Consider the following 23,563-nt stretch of genomic DNA (forward strand, 5'->3'; position numbering starts at 1 on the left):
GTTGATACGATTTGCAGTAGCAGTTACCATGGTAGTAGAGCACAAAGCTAGGCAAACGTGAGAGCGCACATGGGTTACTGTGGCACCTGGCACGTGCACCCTGCAGTGCAGTATCGACCGTGTAATAGCCATTGGCTATGGCAGCCATAGCCTCAATTAATCGATGGCCTGGACAGGAAGCAGTGCAAGGATCCTCTTGCCTATTGAAAACATGAATTACAGGACAACATGAGGTTCCCAATCCTTGTGTTCCTTTCTCTTTTCACTACAGATTAATCACAGTTAAGCCAAATTCTTTCTTCCGAAGTCGTGCTGAGCAATGAGTCTAGCTCAATTTCATTATTTATTGGCGACTGCATTCATTTACATGACAGATGAAAACCACAGAGCAAACCAATTGTAAGTGAGTCAAAGTTTTTGTGAACCTGTGATTAGATGAATGGCTGAAAGCACCTGCCCGACAACCTGTAGATATCTACAACATCTGACGCCTAATATATCAGTGCAACAGAAGAGAACTAAACTGAAAAATCTGAAATGGGCGAACGCAGAACTAAAACTGCTCCGTTCAAAATCATGTATCCTAGAAAGTGCAAATAATGAGTCAATTTCCAACGCTAAGAGTCTGAGACTGTTCTGAAATATCATCTAAGCCATTAGTAAATGTACAGAACGTAACTAAAACTTAATGAAGATAGCAAATCAAACTTTTTCCAAAGTTTTTAAGTCACATAGGGGATAAAATTTCGAAGCGCATTAAGCTTGCAAGTAGAAGACAAAGTAATTAAAGGAGTAGGTAATCCATACATACATTAGATTTTGAAGGAAAATATAATAAGGTGCTTGGAAGTTGTTTCGGCCTCCTTTGCCGGGTGCTCGACAGTTGTTTGGGCGAGATGCCGGAAGCCTTTAGCTTTGACTAACATCTCGGTCCAGATGGCCTGATTTCTTGCGCCCTCACGTCATTGTTATGGGAGTATAATATATTATGGAAATTCTGATGGTAGTTGAGAAGGCCGCGAGCTTGTATCCATGACTTGCAGAGTTGCAGCAAAAGATATGCGCTTGTGATTGGATCTGCGCGGGCATCTTCCACAGCCACAGGTTGAACTCGAGGCATTGGCTGCTCCTTCCCGACCAAGGGACCCTCCATAATTGCAGAGAGATGGCGATAAAGGAATCTGCAAAGAGAAAATATTGAGCATGGGAGATGAGAGATTAGACGGAGATTAATTACATGCTAGATAAGGAAAGCTAGTCCTTTAAGATCTCTTTCTTTTTTTCCCAAGATTCTGAGAGAATCGATGGCCTCAATCGTGTCCTTCAAGGATGGGAGATGAACTCGATTAGGGCCTGGAGTGTGACCTGCAGTGCCACCAGTCCAACGCGATTCCTCAACTCGGGACCCTCTATGGGAGACATAGGAGGGAGGGCCGGTATAGGAGGCGGAGGAGGAAGATAGCCCAACGGGGCAGAAGAGCTTTGGGGAATAAGAGTTTTGTATTAACAGGGAATTCAGCGGGGACTCCATAAGGGATACAACACGCAGATTTTTTTTTAGGCTCATAACACGCAGATTCGAGGGACTCATAACACGCAGATTAGTTGTGAAGATTTTCTAATGACGTGGGAATTTAGACTGAGAATTATATGATTGATTGATCTCCACCATTATAACATGGTCCCACCAGTTGTGAAGATTCTTCTAATGACGGGTTGATTTTCACCGTTATAACTTGGTCCCATCAGATTAACGGTTCTTAATTACTGATTAACGTGAGAATTTATTGAGAGTCTGTAATTAGTGTATGTATGTATGTATGTATGTATATGTATATGTATGTATGTATGTATATGTATATGTATGTGTATATGTATGTGTATATGTATGTATGTATGTATGTATGTATGTATGTATGTATGTATAGATAGATAGATAGATAGATAGATAGATAGATAGATTGTAAAAAAATATGGAGTGGCAATTTTGGGAGAAGCTGGGGAAAGGGACGATTCTAGGAGAATCGTCCAAAAGAACTGGCCCATGTACTGCACACGGATGTGGAAACTGAAATCCGAATCAAAATTGACCATATAATCTTGAACCACCTAACTACCATGTGATCATCTGTATTCATTACACAAAAATTCTGCATACACCTTGAATATGAAACTTTACATCTAATCTTAGAACTACCCGTGTAAATTTGCGGGTTATGATCGAAGAGACTAGCAGATTGTTCAATATCGCAGTAACTTGACCTGTTTGGGTGCAACCATTCTAAAAGAAGAAAGTTAAGCACACAAAGCTCCATAGATCGTTCACCAAAGCCAAGTTCTATTTTTTTCATCATAAAAATGAAAATGTGATATTCACTGAACTAAACTTGCACTTTTTAGACATAGACTTGGACATACAAAAATATCAATACTTAAACACGATGGTTTTCCTCGTACCGTACTGCTGGACATATCCGCCACACAATGCAGAAAAAGAAATTCACAAATCTTTAGGTAAACTAACTAAAAAGAGATGAATGATGTCAAATCCAAAAGGGGGGAAAGCGACGACACTGACGATTGCAACCTTTAAACAAACAAAACACAATTTGATGCTGATCGAATCAAGACGCTCCTCCGAGCTATAGCCACTTAATTACTTGGCAGCGGCGGCGGCAGCAGCCCACATACTCCGCAGCTTCCCGGCATAGTCCACCATGCTCTTCATGAGCGGGGCAGCCTTCTTGGCCGCCTCCGTCTCCACGAACCTCTCAGCCCAGGCGGCCAAGCGCGGAGTCCTGCCTGCGTCGATGACCGTCACGCCGAACATCTCATGGAGCGCCTCGAACCAGAAGAGGTTGCACCCGAGCGCGATGTCAAGGTACCCGACGGAGTCGCCGGCGAAGTAGTCTTTCCCACCAGAGCACTGGGCGAGGGCGTCCTCCAAGGGCCCGACCACCGCGAGCGCTGCGTCGAGCTTCTCGGCTCTGTCTTCCTCCGTGGCGGCGCGCAGGATGCCTATCCACGCGGGGAATAGCTTGTCGTCGATGTAGGCGGCCCAGAAACGGGCGACAGCGCGGCCGTAGGGGTCGGCAGGGAGGAGCGAGGCGCCGTCGGCCCAGACCTCGTCGACGTACTCGACGATGGCGAGCGACTCGCAGATGGGCCTGCCGACATGGATGAGCACGGGGACCTTCTTGTGCACCGGGTTGGAGTCGAGGAGGAGCTCGCCCTTGTCGAACAGGTCCTGCTCCAGGTACTCGTAGCTCACGCCCTTGAGATGCAGGGCCATGCGCACGCGGATCGCGAACGGGCTCACCACCGTGCCCAGCAGCTTCACATCTCCTTCGCCGGCCATCGTCTTGGATCGATCTCTTCCTTGCTACTACTATTTGCTATTTGGTGCTCGATCGTAAACTGTTTGCTCTGCTGTGTACGTATGTGCTCTTAACTGAGTTTGGAAGTGTACGTCTATTAGGTTCGTTCTGGTTGTTTATATAGCGCAAATCAAGCTGAACAGTGGCTGGAAGAGTAGCTGCAGATATGTGCATCACCGTTGACGTATTCATTTCATGGTAGGTGCAGGTACGCGAGCATCCTAGGATTTCTTAATCACCGAAAGCCGGAAGGTTGACTGGTAGCTCGGCGTCACATGTGACGCTTCAGTGTTATGAGACGATCTTTGTGCCGCATATGCCCTGCGAGTCATTCTACTCTTGCTGCGTCCACTGACCCGGTGAGCGGGAGCCCGGAGCAAGCACAACATCGCTGCGCTGAAATGCTTGGATGGTCAGGAGTACAGTGGTATCCTTATTCCAACAGAGTTTAAATCCTGATGCTCGTATTTATTCTGAATTTATTTAAGGATTTTCGGTGATGCGTGTTAAGTAGGAAGAGACGTTTCTGTCGACTACGAGACGCCTACGACGACTTCATAAAATCTTAAGATTATATGCCGGCTTAGTCTTTCGAATGTGCTCACAGGGATATATGTGCGTGTATACATTCATAGAGGTGAATGTATATGTGTATATATATGAGCACTTGCGTTTGTACCGCCTTAAAAAAAGAAAAAGAAAACTTACGTGTAGAAAGCGAAACCTTTTTTGGCGAAAAATAGAAAGTGAAACCTTGAGTGAAGATAGGGCCCATAAGCGCATGGATGTACGTGCTCAAACTTGAGAGAGAAAAAGCTTCGATTTTCAACTTTAAACTTATCATTTTTGCATCAGAGACAATACATGAGCTACAATGCTACACTCTAAGAAACTCTAGATTTTTTTTGCGGGGAAAGTTTGTGTTTTATTCCTCGGTAATAGAATTATAGTCTGCTAATACATCTTCAACTACACTCTCTGGCACACGGCACAACCAACAATCGGTGCTACCACTAGAACGACCAATATTCACTAGTAGAAAACTAGTAGAAAACAGGGCTTTCGTTCAGACCAAATAAGTCGATTAGTCCCGGTTCAGTCACGAACCAGGACTAATGTGAGCATTGGTCCCGGTTCATGCGGCTAAAAGCATTAGTCCCGGTTCAAATGAGCCCTTTAGTCCCAGTTTGGGACACGAACCAGGACTAAAGGGTGCGATGCCCTTTAGTCCCGGTTCGTGTCTCAAACCGGGACTAAAGATTAGACCTTTAGTCCCGGTTTGAGATATGAACCTTCGTGTCTCAAACCGGGACTAAAGGTCCCATTTTCAAACTCTATCCCCCCCTCCCCTGGATCGCCTTTTCAGTTTTGTAAAAAGCAAAAGAAAATGTTAAAACTTCAAAAATTAAAATCCTCCGAGATGTAGTTATGTTACTACATCTACTAGTTAGGAAAATTTAAAAACTTAAATTTGGACATGTTTTGCAAAAAGTGTAGGGAAAATGTAAAACGGCTATAACTTTTGCATATGATGTCAGAAAAAAACGTATAATATATCAATCCGATTTTGACAGCCTACGACCTGTTTGCAATTTTTTAGAATCCTCAAATTCTAAAAGGAAAAAAAGTTATGCTCAAATTTCAGTTTTTTTTAAATTTTCGTTATATCTGGTCAAACTATGGTCAAACTACTTATTCAAGAAGTATTAGTGTTACTAAATAATTATTCAAGAATATTAGTGTTACTAAATAATTATTTCAGTTTTTTTATTTTGGTCAAATCTGGTCAAACTGTGGTCAAACTATGGTCAAGCAATGGTCAAACTACTTATTCAAGAAATATTAGTGTTACTAATTAATTATTGTTTTTTAGAACAATAGTTTCAAACTCAAACAGTGAAATGTGTGACTTCATGCTCAAGCTAAACTCCTGAGGGTTAATAGGATTGACATCTTACTATTGTCAGGAAAACAACAAGTGCAGACTTGGAAACGAGGGAGAATAGAACCCGGAAGTTAAGCGTGCTCAGGCTGGGGTAGTGAGAGGATGGGTGACCGTCCGGGAAGTTAGATGATTTGGAATGATGAGGGGTGATTAGAGATTAGAGGTTAAATTGAGCAGTGATGAGGGGTGATTAGAGATTAGAGGTTAAAATAATTCAGAAATTTGAAAATCGGGAAAAAAATTCAAAAAAATCATAAATTTTTCTTTAGTACCGGTTGGTGTTACCGACCGGGACTAAAGGTGGACCTCCAGGCAGCAGCCACATGAAGGGCCTTTAGTCCCGGTTCGTATAAGAGAACCGGGACTAAAGGGGGAGGGCCTTTAGTATCGACCCTTTAGTCCCGGTTCCAGAACCGGGACAAAAGGCCCTTTTTCTACTAGTGATTAGCAAGACTATGAGCAACTCTATTTTGACGATGCTCGATTTTCTGTCGAATAAACCAACGCAACTCCAGAAGTTTCTTGATCTCTAACATAAGATGTCCATAGTCGGAACGATCCAATGAATTATCTGATAAAGCCGCAACAACACACGAGCTGTCAGACTGAATCACAATTGGAAGGTCTGACTGCTGCATACTCATTGATAGTCCTTCTAGCACCGCACTAACTTCTAACTCTAGGGCATCATTGCAGTGAAATAGGTAACGATAAGCCGAAAAGATCACCACCCCATCTGAATCTCTAAGAACCATACCTGAACCTGCCTCCTAGATTCTTTCACAAACGACCCATCAACTGATAACGCCACCCAACCAGGAGGAGGCCTAGGCTAAGGGGCATGATGTTTTACGCGTGGAGTCAGGGCTGCATGCACCACGTTCAGTGGCATTTTACCTTTAATGATATCCTCGATGCTACGTTTTTGGGCTTGGTCAAAAGAAGATAAATAGCTATACACAAGAAGGTCTTTGATATTTCTGGAGGTGGAACCACCTTGTTGTGCAGCTGATCATTACGCAAGCTCCAAATTCTCCACAGGAGCATAATGATCATGTCCCTCACATCCTCTCGCTGCTCCGACAACAGGTTAAATAACCAGTCGGATCCTGTGTTGATCAACATTTCATTCGGCGGTAGAGGCCATACCTGTCGCATCAACTCCCATAGTGGCACAGAGTATGGGCATGTGATCAATGCATGGAAGGAATCGTCATTGGTTGCACCACATAGCCGATAACCACCAAACTCACTGATGTGATGTCTTGCTTTACATGCATTCGTGGGCAAAGCATCAACAACTATTTTCCATGCAAAAGTACACATCCTGTGCGGAACTCTAGCCTGCCACACCAAGTTCCAACAGGGACGATTTCCATCAGGCCTTGAGCTACTGGCACCAGTAGAGAGCTCAAGTTCACTTCATTCATCACAAGATGCCAATGATAATCAAAATGGAGCTAATGAGGAAGAAATCACTTCTACTTAAACTTTTTTGAATGAAATACCAACCAACACATAAAGCAATAACCAGATAGATAGAATGATAACAGGTAATACGAAGATATCAACACAACCGGAGTCACGAGGCTTGATAATGACCAATGGGTTAGGATCTGAGGAAGCTTAGTTTGGATGATGGAATATTCGTTGTTCTGATTGTTGAGATACTCTAGTTGAAGGTGATAGTGTTGAGATAAAAGTGAATGATGATGTTGGTCACTATTTCCAAACTCATAAAAGTTTGGTGTCAGAGGATTGTCTGTCTCCAACAATTTCAAACATCGTAGTTGCAAATATATTGGCAGTCCTCATTGCAAGGGCAAAGAATATGGCCAGGTAGGAGACTAGCGAAAATATTATTACTACATACACTTCCCTAACAAAAACTCTTCGTACTAAGTCATTTGGATCATCGTACTTTCATGATTTTTGCTAACCGTTTTCAGATTGAATTAGTACGCAAACTTTTGTAAAACATGTATGTATGTATAGCATTGCGTGTGGTTTAATCCTCATCTAGTGGATGGAGAAGTTTCTATTCTACAATATGTTGATAACCCACTATCATTTCCATGGAACACGATATGGACAAAGGCAGTCAATATGAAATTGATTCTTTGACTTTTCGAATAACTCTCTGGACCTAAGATAATTTTCTACAAGAATGAATTATCCTGCTTTGGACGTGCCAAAGTGGAATAGAATTATTTATAAAAAATATACTGATGTGAGGTTGGTAAACTCCCCTTTAGATATCTTGGGGTACCAATATACCATTGAAAGCTCACCAGTAAAGACTGGAAATGTATCGAGGAAATGTTTGGAAACAAACTTAGTTGTTGAAAATGTAAGCTGATGTCTAATGGCAGTCAGCTGATCCTAGATAGTAAGGGCCAGTTCTTTTGTTGATTTCTAGAATAAGTTGGGTATTTCATATTATTCTAGAAGCCGAACAATATTTATAGCATTATTAGTAAATTGAACTATCGTGTGCCGCACATAGATGTGGAAACTAAATTCCGAATCTAAATTGACCATACAGCCTTGAACCACCCAAACTACCATGCATGCGGTCATTTATTCATTTCTAGATGCATCATTTGTATGCATCATTCTGATGCAGAGGCCGGGGAGATCCCCCTTTTCGAAAAAAATTATTCATTTCTAGATACACCTCGAAGATGAAACTTATCATCTAAACATGAAACTACCAATGTTGTTTGTTCAATAATCAATATTGTAGTAATTTGACATGTTTGGGTGCAAGCAGTCTAAAAGACGGAAAAAATAAGCATATGGGGCTCCATGGATCAATCACCGAAACCAAGTTCCATTTTCCCCATAAAAATGCAAATGTGATATTTACTGTACTAAATTTGCACTTTCTGGACATGGACATTTATTGCTTAAAAGGTCAAAAGAATACATTAAGTAGTGCAAACTCTTATAAAGCACTTTTATAGTAATTGAAAACTACATCCAAATATTTAGTGTACCGAAGTCTTCTTCCTCCTGCACTCATCAACAATGCATAGTGAACAAAGCATGTTTTTGCCTCTGGGCTTCCATCCTACAGAGAAAACTTGTGGAAATCCAATAAAAATCTCAAAAGACTTGAAAACGGTGGTTTTCCTGGTATGTTGCGTCACACTCACACTTAGGAAGTCAGTGGGTTGCTCAACCACAACTTTATCAAAGTAAATGGTCATTTTATTGCATACTTAGGAGACCGGAGACTGGAGGAGGGGACGACATGAGGACCGTCGGCCACGATGAACATAAAAAAAATCTCAAAAGACATGAACACGATGTATTTTCTCCCATTGTTCTATTGTAACATTTTATAATGCTGTACTATACTCCTGAACAAGTTAGTGGGTTGCTCAGCCACAACTTTATGAATATAAATGGTCATTTTATTGCATACTGGACAGATCATAATGCAGAAAAGTGAAATTTACAGATCTTTATTAATAATAAGTAAACTAATCAAAAGGGACGACCGACGATGACCACCTTTATAGACAAACAAAACACAACTCGAGGCCAAGCGAATCAAGAAACTCCTCCGAGCTTGCCACTTAATTATTACTTGGTAGCTGCAGCAGCCGCCGCCCACATAGCCCGCAGCTTCCCGGCGTGCTCAACCATTCTCTTCATGGGCGGGGCCGCCTCCTTCCCTGCTTTCGTTTGCTCGAACCTCTCAGCCCAGGCGGCCAAGCGCGGAGTCTTGCTGGCGTCGATGACCGTCACGCCGAACATCTCTCGCAACGCCTTGAACCAGAAGAGGTTGCACCCGAGCGCGAGGTCGAGGTACCCGACGGAGTCGCCGGCGAAGAAGTCCTTCCCACCAGAGCATTGGGCGAGGGCGTCCTCCAGGGGCCGAACCACCGCGAGCGCGGCCTCGAGCTTCTCGGCTCTGTCCTCCTCCGTGGCGGCGCGTAGGATGCCTATCCACGCGGGGAACAGCTTGTCATCAATGTAGGCGGCCCAGAAGCGGGCTACGGCGCGGCCGTAATGGTCGGCAGGGAGGAGCGAGGCGCCATAAGCCCAGACCTCGTCGACGTACTCGACGATGGCAAGCGACTCGCAGACGGGCCTGCCTGCGTGGATGAGCACGGGGACCTTCTTGAGCACCGGGTTGGTGGCGAGGAGGAGCTCACCCTTGATGAACAGGTCCTGCTCCAGGTACTCGTACCTCACGCCCTTGAGGTGCAGCGTCATTCGCACGCGGACCGCGAACGGGCTCACCGCCGCGCCCAGCAGCTTGACGTCGTCTCCTTCGCCGGCCATCGTGTTGGGTTGATCTCTTCCAATTTGCCGCTTGTAAACTACTCCTATTTGCTCTGCTGTGTACGTGTGTGCTCTTGTAAGCCTCAATCCCTTGATACTCAATTTGCAAGCAAGTGTGCGTACATAGCTTCGTTCTCGTTGTTTATATAGCGCAAATCAAGCGGGACAGTTGTTGGAAGAGAAGCTGCTAGAACCATGGGAATTGTGTTGGGTAGGTCCACGGTGTGCTATGCGCATCCCCCTTGACGTACGCAGCATGCACTGAAAAGTCACCCCTAAAGTAAGGTTGACTAGCTTGGCGTCACATGTGACGCTTCAGTGCTGGATTTCATGCACTCTTGCTGTGTAGCGACGAGACTCGGTTCACTCATCCGGGGAGCGGGAGGCGGGAGCGAACACAACATCGCTGCAGCGAAAACTTACGCCAAGACAGGGCCGCCAATAGGCTTATGGATTACGGGATAATAGATAATATCACATGCGTTGATGTGAGAATTGATTGCAGTATATTTGAATGAGATTTGATCATATCAGGTGAGGAACCTCTCCCCGGGTGAACATTTGAGAAACATAAATTATACTCCATAAAACATGGATATTTGGATCCTTAAAATGTGAATCTTTTTTCATTAAAGGAGAATGACCCCGGCCTGTGCATCTGGCCGATGCATGTATCCATATTATTAATCATTCACAAAACCTTGCAAATTAATATATCAGTAAGTCTGATGCCGCCATCTTGCCACATCTCTCGCTACTCTTATCCAATTAATGAAGGGGTGCCGATTGTCCGACCCGAATACTAAACAGACCTCGCACCAAAGCCTAACATCTAAACCGGAGTCCCCAACCAATCAGCATTGCAGGGTCTTGGGCACACACCGGTCTGACGCACTCTCAGAGGCCATCTCTGTCGGCTTCCATCAATCTATATTCAGAGCAGGTATTGAAGCATCCACCTTGCCAGGCCTGCCGTCGAGGACGCCACCTCCCTAGGCGCGTCCATCATAACACATCTGTCACGGAGACCCTGCCGCGCCGCCGAGACTCCACATCATCGATGTGTCACTTGAACGCCGCTCCACCGCAGAAACCATCCACTGGTCCCTCGAGCCAATGTACACCTCCAATAATGATGCCCCCAAGGGGGGAACAACACAAGAGCGCTGTCATCCGATCAACTAATCTAGGGTTTCCTCCGAAGATAGCAGATAGAAGTGTGGAGCTTCTCCACGGTGATGCCTTCTGGAAGGTGACGACACAGAAGAGTGTCGCCATCGCCGGCCTTGGTAAGTAGTCGAGAGCAAGATTTTCACCTGGATCTGCTCAACGAACCTCCATCTAGCAACGTGTGCACGTGTCACCGCCGATTTCTGCCGCCATATAGCGCGCAAGCCGCACCGGCCAGATCAAACCTGACTGGAGGCCATAGCGCGCATGACGCCGACTTGTCCACCAGGCCCTCCATGTCGCCGCTGCACCACCTAGAATGGATCGGCTGCGCCTCCACACGTTTTGGGTCCCTGCATCACCCCTATGACGCGGGAGAGAGGGAGTCCTCCGCCACCGCCGCGGCCCCCGGGTTTAGCCCGGCGGCGTCCCCCGATGGCGGTGGAGGGAGGGGAGTAGGGAGCTGGCGCCTCTGGTGGCTAGGGCTTGGGCGGGCCTCTGGTGGCTAGGGCTTGGGCGCCGCCCGGGTCGCCCTAGCAGGGACGACGTGGGGGCCTCTACTAAAATGAGAACTGAAACTGAAATACAATCTCGGGTCAGCCGGCTCGTAGGATGTTGCTTTCCTGCATGGGTGGAATCCACCATATCCATGGCTTTCTTTATTCTTTTACACAATCCCTGCTCCGTTGCATGTATCGGTGCTCAGGTGCATGCATCGATATGGCATTTTTGTCATTGGCCTATCCCTTCGCCACATGAAAACTTCCCGTGCAATATATGCTCTTTATGTATGTAAATATTGGTCAAAAGTCGTGCCCTCTCATGATTATTCGAAAGTCATGCCACATTTCAAAGACGGCGATGCACCAGAAGGAGTTATATTCAGAGAGATCCGTGACTTTGCCCACTTAAAATTTTCAAGCATTTCGTTTTCTTTCGTCGTTACAAAATGATGATAGTAAGTTATGAAGGTCAACTACAAAGGCGTAGGCTATGTTTGATAATAAAGTATTAAAAAATCAAAGTATCAAAAACTACAGTAATATAGCATGTAGGTATAAAATACCATGGTTTTAACAAAAATAGAGTATTGTGAAGTATTCATGATGTAGAGGACCTGTTTGGTACAGTGTTGTAAAATTAGCTGACAAGTTGTTATTGTTAACACTGCAAACATTCCCATTTTCTAGCTGTTAAGCTGGCTTGCATGCAGCAATTGATTGGCCAAGAACAGCCATGCATACGGCCATAGAGCAGTTTGTTTTCTACCTATGTAAGAGCATCTCCAACAGGCGCCAGTTTAGCACGCGCGCAACCCGGCGGGTGGCTCCAGCGGGTGCGCAATAACCGCGCGCGCGATATAAGGAGTTGGGCGTGCGGTCGGATTCGCTATCTCGCGCGGTGTATTTGGGGCGCCCGCTTCCGCGCGCGGCACACTCGAGCGCTCGCGCTGCACTCTCTCTTCTCCGCCTCCTACGCCCCGCGCGCGCCGGCGCCGGCGAACTACACCCCATGGACGCACGCGCCGGCACCCCGCTCACCCCATCCTATAGTCACGACCCCTCCACCACCGCCGCCGCCGCAAACCCTAGCCCCGAGCCGCCGCCCCCTCCTCGCACACATTCCCATGAAGATGCCGTTGAAGATCTTGCCAACACCGTCGGAGCTTCACGTGATGCGGTGCGCGATGAGGAGAGAGACGAAGATTCATCTTCGGAGGCGGAAGAATCGTCTTCCGAATATGAGAACGAGGACGAAGATGAGGACGAGGAATGATGTGTCTTTCCTTTGTGTATTGAACTTGATTTGCATTTTGAACTTGGTTGGATGAACTTGTGGGCATGATTTTGAACTTGTGGGCATGAACTTTTCTTCGTCAACTTGTTTGCGTGAAATTTCATATGTCATGTTCATTGCATTTTGAATGTTTCAACTTCATTTTGTGTTCAAAATGCCATATATGCAATGCCCCAGTGAGTCACGTGCGCTGCATTTTTTGCGCGCTGCATTTTAGCGCGGCTGCTGGAGCCAGCGCTGCGCGCCACGCCAAACCAGGCGATGGACGCGCGGCAAAGCAGTTTTTTGCGCGCGGCGCGTTCGGCGCCTGTTGGAGATGCTCTAAGAATGCATCCAGGTAGATGCAATCCATCGCGCCCCCGTCGAATCATGCCATGGCCTCCAGGTAGCAGCGGTGAGCCGTGCAACCCCTCCTACAAATTTGCCGCTGAGGGAGACAACACCAAAATTGATAGGCAGCGGCATGTAAACGAGTGGAGTTGTGCCCATGGTTTTTCCCCGGCTGCTCTGTTTTAAAAAAAGAGGTCCGGAGCTCTTTTTTTATACAGAGAAAAAACCATGGTTTTGTAAATACTGTAGTATTTAAACTACAGTTTTTAGTTGCAATCAAACAGCTCATTGTAAATAAAACTATGATAATCTTAAAAACTGTAGTATTCTGAGAATACTAAGAAAATACTTTGCTATCAAACAGGGCCGTAGTGTTAAAAAAATTTATGCCCCCTCCATTTTTTTCTGGTCTTGCGACCGGCATTGGCAGTGTTCGGCTCCCTTACACCTATTAATTTTCAACAAACTCCCAGACATATTAAGATTTAATAGCTGAATAAGAAAACATGTTTGATTGCATTTTAGATATAAAATTTAATAATGTCCAGATGCTCTCACTATTGGTTGCACTATATAAAAAGCCTGAGGAGTCAGATATTACATAATATAGATTTGTGAATGTTTGAAACCAATAAACTATTTCCACCAATTGTTACTCCGAGAGTTGTATTATAAGACCGACAGTGCTGGTGTAGATACCATTGTGGCGGCTGCTACGTGAGGTCGACGACATAGGGGAGTAGTAGCATTTTTGGTTTTTGTTTTGTTCTGAGGGACTGTGATCTAGAACATGAGATCTTCTAGTTTTAAATTTTATTTATTTTATTTAAAGGGACATGTAGAAATATACAAGATGTGCACGTACGTTTTTTTAACAGCATGTACATGCTATGGTTTATTTAAAGGGACTTGTAGAAAGATATAAGGTGTGTATTTTCTTTACGTACATTTTTTTTTTTGGACAGCACGTACATGCTAAGGTTTATTTAAAAGGACATGTAGAAAGATATATGATGTGTAAGATTTTTTTTTAAACAACACGTACAGGCTAAGGCTAGGATGGAGCGCGCTTAGATCTAATCCATTAATTACGTATTTTAAGTTATGGGTCCACCAAATCAACGATCCAGATGTTTTTAATTATTATGGTAATTTCTAGCTTAATTATCTTTTTCTGATTTCTGATTCTGATTAACCCGTCAAGCACTTTTTATATATAATAGATAGATAGATCCCTGCTCAGTTGCATGCATCGGTGCTCAGGTGCATGCATCGATATGGCATTTTCTCGTTGGCCTATCCCTTCTCAACATGAAAACTTACCCGTGCAATATATACTCTTTATGTATATAAATATTGGTCAAAAGTCATGCCTTCTCATGATTATTCGATAGTCATGCCACATTTCAAAGATGGCAATGCACCGGAAGGAGTTATATTCATAGAGATCTGCCACTTTGCCCGCTTAAAATTTTCAAGCATTTCGTTTTCTTTCATCCCATGCATTTAGTTTTCTTTCATCCCATGGGCGTGTAATGAAGTAGCACATTGCCTTGCAGCATTTGGCTCACGGTCCCAGGTCAGCCGCCAAGTTTGGGCGGAAAGGCTTCTTGATGATGTAAACGTTTAGAGCCTGTGTGATTTATGGAATCAGAAGTGTTCCATCTAACAAAAAAAAAAGACAGCGATTCAATAAATTTTTAGGCCGCTGAAGCAGGAGGCGATACTGCGGCGCACGACTTCCTCGATGACAACAACGATGTTGTTTACTGCCATGGCAAAAACAGTGAGAAACACGTCGCAAACATCATTGCCCCGGCTTTGCGGTGTCATGATTCTGATTTGCAACATTGTTGATTTGGCCTTGCTGCCTGGGTGGCCCAATCTTTCTACATCACTGCCCCGGCCGCCACCCCTTACAACCTTGCTTATTTCGGTCTGCAGCATTGTGAGTCCGTCTTGCAGCGTCACCCTCCAGGCTTGCAACTTTGTCATTCCGGCTTGCAACATTAGTTACGCCACCGTACAGAGTCGCACATCCTAGCTTGCAGGGTCCATGTCCGACCTTGCAACATCGGCATGTTGGCTTTTCAGCGTTACCCTTTCGGCTTTGCGGTAGCGGCAAACACCGCCTTGCAACATTCACATCTCGGCCAGTACCATCGTCACCCGGCCTCGCAGCATTGCGATTCTGGCTTGAAGGAGCAAGGTTTTGGTTACCGGTCAAAATTTTGAGATTTCCCATGGTTACCACGTATTTCCGTGCCCTTCGTAAGTCCCCATACCGAGCAAAAAATACCAATATTTTGAATTTAAGAGCTCGATTTATAGTAAAGTACGTAGGATCTACATAATGCCACGAGAGTTGGTTCTGACGTGTTGGTACTGTTTTGAGAGGTCTCTAGTTCGAATGTTCGTTCATTCATTTATTTGAATTCACAATTTAACTATATAATTCGTTCGAAATATTCTCGGTAACCGTGATAACCACGTTTATCAGTTCCCCTCAGTAAAATTTCCTCATTGGGTAACCAAAACCTTGCCAAGGAGTAGTGGTAGCAGCAGCAATGCGCTACTGCTCCCCGGATGAGTGGACCGAGTCTCATCGCCTCAGAAAAACGACACTCCAAGCGCGCGGAAAGATCATCTGACACTGAAGCGTCACGTGTGACGCCAAGCCAGTCAAGCCGTCGGCATAGGCCGCGAGTCCGGTAGTGGACAGAATTGGATGGGGTTTTTTGCGGGAAAAACTTTCAATTTATTCATCAAATATCAAGAGAGTAAAAAGAACATAAGAAGCATTTAAAAATTACATCCATCTCCGATCTATTCATGATGTGACCGAATGCATTATATGAAGCAGGTGGGGATAAATTCCCGGCGAGAGCAATCCCCGCCAAACCGCGGGGCTTGAACCTCAATCTCGGCAAACGAACAAGGCCTTAGCGTGATGCTTTCAGAGAAAAAAAAACATCCCACCTAAAATTATTGCCCCCATATATTTGAGCCTTTTGTTGCTCGTGGTGGTACAATCATTTCCGCACTCACAATGTACGTGCAGCATATTTGTTGCTATTAGAGCATCGACAGCCGCGCCCGGACGCGTCTACGGACACTAATCGGTCACACCTCAAATAATGCAATCCACATCCGGATATCTCAATTTAGAAGCCTCAAATCTATATTATTACATGCAACATAGCGATCTTTAGGCGGAGCTCATCCGGTCACCGTGGCCATGTCCGGCGACCGGCTGCGCTCCCCAGAGTTTTGGTCCGGTCGCCGGCAAGGTAGAGTGGGTGAAAGGATCGAGATGGACCTAGAGGGGGGGTGAATAGGTACAATTACAAATTTTAATTATTACATAGCAATTTTAGGCAATAATGCGGAATATGAAGATGAGCCTAACAATTGCAAGTGTAGTACTAAGAGCTAAGCAGGATAAACAAGTAGCACAAGTATGTAGGTAAGCAAGCACAATACAATACAAGTAAGTGCTAAGAAATAAGTAACCACAAGTAGAGAGTTAGGGTTAGGAATAACCGCAACTCCGGGAGACGAGGATGTATGCCGATGTTCACTTCCTTGGAGGGAAGCACCGTCACCGTTAGAGAGGTGGATGTTACCACGAAGGCACACCAACGCCACGAAGGCTCACCCTATTCTCCCTTTGAGACAACACCACGGAGGCGTTTCTCAACCACTAGTGGTAGACCTTGGGGTGGTCTCCAAACCCTCACAAACTTTTCGGGGGGTAATCACAATGATCGATTCCTCTCTAAAAGACTCCTACCGCCTAGGAGTCTCCAACCTCCAAGAGTAACAAGATCCAAGGGGAAAGCTCATGACTTGCTCAACTCACAATTTGCTTCGGTCACAAGGAGAGGGAGAAGATCATTCTTTTGATTGGAACAACTCTTCGAAACTCTCAAGAATCAAACCGGGATCTAGGATTTAGTGTATGAGCAAGGGAAATGGAGCACTGGTGTTCTTGAAGCGTGTTTGAGTGAAGTGTTCAACCTTATCTCGAAGAGATAAGGGACTATTTATACCACAAGCAAATTAGAGCCGTTTAGACAGAGATTGACCTGCCCGGATGATCTGGAAGACCATCCGGATGGTCTGGTCAGGGTCCGGATGATCCGGAAGACCATCTGGATGGTCTGGTCAGGGTCCGGATGATCTGGCTGAAGGCCCGGATGCAAGTGGAAGTAGCAGAGTTGCAAGGAGCCCGGATGATCCGGATGACGGCCGGATGATCCGGCTACATCCACCAAGGTTCTGTAAATATAGGGGCAAGATTACCCGGATGATCCGGGACAGGATCCGGACGATCCGGGCACAGCCCAGATGATCGGGGGCACCGTCCGGATGATCTGGCTTCAACCATCAGTGTTCTGTGATGAAGGGCGCACATTACCCAGATGATCCGGAACAAGGTCCGGACGATCCGGGTTTAGCCCGGATGATCTGGGGCTCGGTCCGGATGATCCGGCAAGGAGTTTGTGTAGAGAATGAGGAGGAGGAGTAGGTTTTGGCTAAGGGGTTTTGCTAGGGATTTTGGTCCTTTGTGAAAAAGTTCTTGTGAGACAAAATATGAGCAAGCCTTGAACCTATACCTGGGATCCCCTCTTAATAGTGCGGGATTCCTATTACTCAAGAAATATAAAAGAGCACGATACTTCGTCTTCGTTTGCTCCTTTCCTCATTGATAATTTGCTTGAGTAATATCTCATATGATGTGATCATGATGCACATTAGAAAAACCAGAGGACTAACGACCTGTGTATATACTTAGCAAACACGGTTAGTCCCCTATATGTAAATTTGTCATCAATATCAAAAATATTCTTTAAGAGCAAGATTGCACTTTCAGTAGGGCATGGGACATGAGCCGGCTCACAGGACTCAAGGCGCCGCCGTCTCCCATGCCCTACTCTTTCTCGTCGGAGCCCGGAACCTGTTGGGTACCTGTGGACGTCAGATCGATGATGGATCCATCATGGGACGAGCCGGCGACATCCACCACGACGCGATTGAGGCGCCCAGAGTGGTGCACCATACGGGGCGCCGGAGAATGCAACTCCGCCTCGCCGACGTCTACCGCCACGAGCGCTGCCGCCACCTCCTGCGCCCGCTGCCTCACACGGCGGGCACGCCACGCCATGGTTGCGTCGGACGACGCCCACGGTGCGTCCAGGACCTCAGTGCACCAACGGAGGGATTGCCCGTCCGCCACCGTGTTAGGACGCCATACGGACCGCACTGCCTCCGTTGAGGCAGCGACGGATACCCTAGCGTCGGATCCATGCACCATTTGGGCGGACGCAATAGATTTCCCGACGGAAGGAGTCCGAGCGCTGCCTTGCATGGGCCTCCTCCCGGGAGCGGCGCAGCGCAAGCCAGACAACCATCTCCTCCTCGGGGCCGCGTGGGATGAGCTCGGGGTCGACAAATCTGGAGGTGAAGGACTCGGATCCGCTGTCTGCCATGCCGGAGACGGACGGACGGCGCCGAAGACGAGCTTGGGTGGCAGAGGGGAGTGGAATGAAATGGTTAGGGTTTGGTCCGGCGATCGGATAGGGAGGAATATATGTGGGGCCAGATGGGTCAACGTGGGCTGGATCGAACGTGGACCATATCCGTCCATATTTGGGCTGGATATGAGGGGTGTCAGTCAGCGCGGACGTTTGAGGCGCCCGGCTGGGTCGAAATTTCATGACCGGTCAGTGACCGGGTGGGCCGCCCGGGCGTTTGAGAAGAATTTGGGATGCCTGGATGTAGATGCTTTTAGTGGATATCATTTTGGGTATAAATGGTTCGTTGGAGGAGTTGATCATAAGGAATCCGAAGCATGTGCAAGAGAAATATCTGATATGTTCCTTCTCTGTTCAGAGAAAGAGAGAAATTCCCATATCCGTCAAGGAAAACGAAAGAATCCAAGTTACCTGCTCGCTGAAAGACCTGACTGCGACGATGCAAATCTATCTCCAAACAAGAATCAATTCTCAGAAAGAAAAACGAGAGGAGAGGAAGAAGTAGCAGCCCGCCGGCCCATGTGAAAAGCTGATACGTATTCCTCTCGATAAGAAGCGTGTCCGATAGATCTAGGCAAGGGGTGGTGAGCCGGACGAGAAGATAGAACGGTTCGAACGCTATCGTGTGGTCCGACGTTGGTGGGATCGACGGGCATCATCTGCTGCTTTTTGACCGCGAGGTCATAGGCCAGGTGCGGCATCTTCCATTTTTTGGACAGAGAGCCACCCCCAAGTCGCTTGTCGAATTCACTTTCGGTCAGCCATGCATTGCCCTTTTTCAAAATTATATCTGATTTATATTATATCAATAGACACAGGGTACAATCAGATGCAGTGTAATTAAACCCACACACGAAAACAACCTCAAAACGAAGGGGGGACTATGACTATAAATAAGGACATCTAACGGACATGACATGGGAGGAAGCAATCCAACACTAATTATAAAGTATCAGGGAGAAAAAATAGGTGAGGATCATGCATGTGATGGGATATTTATGGTTTAGTGTCCTGTTTGGAGGAGAGAAGAGGGCGGTCATGCATGCACGGTTGGGAGGAGAGAGAGAAGAGAGGGACATGCATGATGCATATGATTGGTCGAGTGCATGTACGGACTCCGAGAAAACTCCCTCACGTTTGTCTCCAAAATACCGAAAATTTGGATGCCTAGACAGCTTCACGGACTGATACAGGTCCCCATTGGATTGCAAAAGTGAACAAATATGTTTGGTCGGTGTTTTGCGGGTCTTCCTTGGGGATGCCCTAATGCCTCTATTTTTTTGTCAGAGCAACTGGACTTGAACTTATTGCCATTGCACCACCATAGCGCACACTTATAGTGAACAACATCATGTTAAACATCGAGAAATTCAACCACCAAAGTACCTGCAAAGACCTGTAGTGAAACAAGCCTTGTTGAATCGCCGCAATAATAGATCACCGTGTACGATGGAGATTGGCAATCGTGTCAAGCATATCAGTGGGGGAGTCGCCCCGTACTAGACAGACGGACACACTAATATCGCTAGACCAAGCTGACGACTTTGCTTGCAAAGCCTCGAAGGAAGAGGTTGTCGAAGAAGACAATGTTGTCGCCGCCGGTGTACATGGAACCACGCCGATGGACAATACAGATAACCAACCCGTTATTGAAGAACAGGGGGGACAAGGACTCCAATGCCACACCAAGCGTCATCAAACTGGATTGAAGTCGGAGGACTTTTATTCGAGATGACACCACCATCATTGTCGGAGAACCGTCACCTTGACCCAAAAATATACTAGAGTAGTACGCAAAGGCTCACGGCTGGGAGTGACGGCCGGAGGCGGAGGGGACGGAAGATTGATATTTTGGCAGCCATCCAGTGCCGTTTAGAGTTGAACCAAAACTTGTTTAGGCTTTGCTTGGATTATCGTTTTCATTCCAGATACACCCGTATAAAACTTACAGACCTCCGCCCGCCGTTTTGATTTCCGGCCGGAAATAGCTGTTGGCCGGTAAGTTACACTTGTAAGAATAATACACCCGTATTCAATTACACCCATGCCAAGCGCGGCCTTATGATTTTGCTTATTCCGTTCACAATGCCAGTTCACCTTTGTGTTGCCATTCTCGAACCGAACATGTGCATAATTTCGACAGTTTGAACTGCATATATCTTTCGGAGATCAAACAGCATACATAGAACTTGATTTATTTAATGGGACGACACGACACACAACGGCCATATTACAGTGAGGTGCAGTAGAGTGGAGAACGAGGTACGTTCCTCCAGAGCCTTTGTATGAGCTATGCAGTGCTCATTCTTGATGGCATGGCGGCAGGTGATGTGATACATCGTCACACATACTAGTAGCAAGCATCATAGTTAATTAACCGGCCCATTATTCAGTACGGTCGATGCATGATTAGGTAGTAATCGTCGAGTGCAGTAGCCTGCAGCGCTGTGACGACGAATTCGCTGGTCGGGTTCTACATGCAGAACGGCTCGCGCTCGACGTCAAACTTGTAGGCAGAGGACAGCTGAGGCTCCTGCAAAGTTCAACCGAATGCACAGTTCAGTATATGTGAGCAAAAATGGTGACATGGGCAACAGTTACGCTAGCTAGGGTGCATGCTGCTAACACTTGAGGGAGAAAAATCTGACTTACCTCCACGCCGCTGAAGTTTGCGACCTTGCGGATGGAGCCGCCGATGGGGCCTTGCAGGTTGCAGTTGCCGCTGCTGTCGCGCATGATGGCCCTCATGGAGGTGAGCAGGCGGCCGTAGGTGGTGCGCGGCTCGCACTCCACCGCTCTGATGAAGCTGTGCGTCATGGCGCCGATCGTGGCGTAGGGCTCAGGCAGCTGCACGCATGCACACACCGGTGGCAGACGTGTTAGAACGAAAGAGACATGAATGAATCAATGAGAAAAAAGCTTATCAATGTTAGTACTGACCACGCTCATGTTGCTCTTTCCGTTGCTGCTGCCACTGATGAGCACGGCCTGGCCTCCGGTGGTGCCCTTGCAGGCGCCGGTCATAGGGCGCTCGTCCCTCCACCTCCAGCGCCCGGTCCTGAACAAAACATTTCATATATGTAAGTAGGCGCTTCCCCTGCATGCGAACATGGATGGGATCGGCGTTATGAAAGTTGACGAGATAGATACTGACTGCTTGGACACGGTGCATTGGTAGGGGAGGTCGAGGACGGTGGCGCTGTGGCAGGCGTCGACGATGGCGTGGAGCTTGACGCCGTGCACCAGCGGGCGGACGATGGCCTCGTTGATCTCGTCGTCCAGGATGGGGCCCTGCTGGAACGAGTCCACGGGGCAGAGGGCCTCGTCCATGCCGTCCAGCTCGTCGCCGTCGTCGTCGGGCACCTGCGCGCCCAGGCCGGAGAACTGGAACACCAGGGAGTCGCCGTAGCTGCACCCCTGCACCAGCCAGTGCATCGCCATGCGGATGTTGTCCTTGGTCGGCTGCCTGCATGGGTTCCTCTCCTCATCTGTTCACGTACACAGTAAACCAATTGATCAAAAAAATTATCAAACACGAACAAGAGAAGATGTTGGATTGGTTTGTTACGAACCGGTGAGGATGAGGACGCAGTCGTTGGGGAAGCCGAAGCGCTCGGTGAGCAGGTACCGCATGCACTTGACGTCGTTGATGGGGCCCCGCAGCTCGCAGGAGCGCCGGTTGGTGTACTTGATCCCGATCAGCACGGCGCGCTTCTTGCCGCGGCCGCCGCCGAAGGCCGGGGTGGGACGCATCGGCGGCATCAGCATCCCGCCGCCGTTCCCGTAACCCTGGCCGTAGCCGTGCTGCTGCCGGCCACGGCCGCTGACGCGCGTCACGCAGCTGCACTGCATGCACTGCACGGCGCGGGCGCCGGGCATCGCCGTGATGCTCGAGCTGCACTGCCTGCACCGCACCATCGCGCCAGGACCCATGGAGCCGTAGTTCATGTTCATGGCTGGCTACCTGGTTTAGCTTAGTTAAGCTAGCGCTACGACGTGCGTTTGCTAGCTGCTTTGCTTGCACTGCCTCAGCCCCTCGCCCCTCCCGCCCTTTATATAGCACATGAATGATTGATGAGGCTGTGCATGCTGATGATACCAACGCCGAAAGTTTATTCAAATATTCTATTTCTATCCCCAAAACAAAATATTCGCTTTAGTGGAAATGGGCATATATTATTATTGTCCATGGAACATTTCTTTTTGTTTCTCTCTGCATTTTCAAGGAATCGACCAAGAACGCCCTTGATGTTGTGTATATACGCCAAACGCCAAGTGGAAATGGGTACGTGATTCCATGTTTCTCTCTCGATAAGAAGCGTGTCCAATCAAGGCAAAGGAGTATTGAGCCGGACGAGAAGATAAAATGGTTCCAACGCTATTGTGTTGTCCGATTACTAGTGCAGGAATGGACATCAGAGGCGTCCCATGAAGCCGGTTTTGGCGCAAAAGAATTAGGCAAATGATTCCAGCCGGACGACCGGCCACAGCCTCCGCCGGTGGCCGAATTCAGTGTTTTGATCCTTTTGGAAAAGTCGAGTCAGATCTGACTCTGGTTCAAAACTTTTTTAAGATCTGACCCTTTATCCTATCGCCGGGGTCGATGACGGCATGGTATAACTGCCCACCGTCCGGGCCCTGGCGGTAGGAAACTTATCCACGTTAGCGGCCCTAACGGCCCGCCCTCCCCTACCAAGGTCTCGGGCGATAGGCTGTTATACCCTACCACCATCGACCCTGGTGGTAGGGTTTGAACAATTAAAGGCCGCAGTGGGCCGGCTGGCAGGTCCCACCCACCGAGCCAGCCCCCTTCTTCCTCCTACCGCCCGAGACCTTGGTAGGGGAGAGAAGTAAGCTCTTTCGATCTCTCCAATTAGTTTTAGTCAAATAGCTCTAGTTTTGATGAGTTTTTTGACACTAGGTGAACCCTAGTTCATCTTGTACTCCCTCCATCCCTAAATATAAGTCCTTTTAGAGATTTCAGTATGGAATCCATACGGATGTATAGAGACACAGTCTAGATTATAGATTCATTCAGTTTGCTCGTATGTATTCTATATTGGAATCTCTAAAAAGACTGATATTTAGCAACGGAGGAGTTGTTTTGAAAT

General features: G+C 47.0%; 3 protein-coding genes across 3 annotated transcripts; all 3 read right to left on the bottom strand.

Moving 5' to 3' along the window:
- Positions 1 to 2,372: 2,372 nt before the first annotated feature.
- LOC120962009 (probable glutathione S-transferase GSTU6) lies at positions 2,373 to 3,471 on the bottom strand. The gene has a single exon (XM_040404671.3). It carries the CDS (start codon positions 3,356 to 3,358, stop codon positions 2,657 to 2,659), a length of 702 nt encoding a protein of 233 aa, XP_040260605.1. The 5' UTR covers positions 3,359 to 3,471; the 3' UTR covers positions 2,373 to 2,656.
- Positions 3,472 to 8,586: 5,115 nt separating this feature from the next.
- LOC109737516 (probable glutathione S-transferase GSTU6) lies at positions 8,587 to 9,768 on the bottom strand. Its single transcript, XM_020296647.4, has one exon. The coding sequence runs from the start codon at positions 9,616 to 9,618 to the stop codon at positions 8,914 to 8,916; it is 705 nt and encodes a 234-aa protein (XP_020152236.2). The 5' UTR covers positions 9,619 to 9,768; the 3' UTR covers positions 8,587 to 8,913.
- Positions 9,769 to 20,631: 10,863 nt separating this feature from the next.
- On the bottom strand, positions 20,632 to 22,507 carry LOC109737515 (metacaspase-1). The gene is made up of 5 exons (XM_020296646.4): positions 22,025 to 22,507; positions 21,607 to 21,940; positions 21,393 to 21,510; positions 21,105 to 21,299; positions 20,632 to 20,985 (listed from the first exon to the last, which is right to left on the bottom strand). Exons 1-5 carry the CDS (start codon positions 22,404 to 22,406, stop codon positions 20,926 to 20,928), a joined length of 1,089 nt encoding a protein of 362 aa, XP_020152235.1. The 5' UTR covers positions 22,407 to 22,507; the 3' UTR covers positions 20,632 to 20,925.
- Between the last annotated feature and the right edge of the window lie 1,056 nt (positions 22,508 to 23,563).

The sequence above is a fragment of the Aegilops tauschii genome, chromosome 3, assembly GCF_002575655.3.
Source record: "Aegilops tauschii subsp. strangulata cultivar AL8/78 chromosome 3, Aet v6.0, whole genome shotgun sequence".
Lineage (NCBI taxonomy): Eukaryota > Viridiplantae > Streptophyta > Magnoliopsida > Poales > Poaceae > Aegilops > Aegilops tauschii.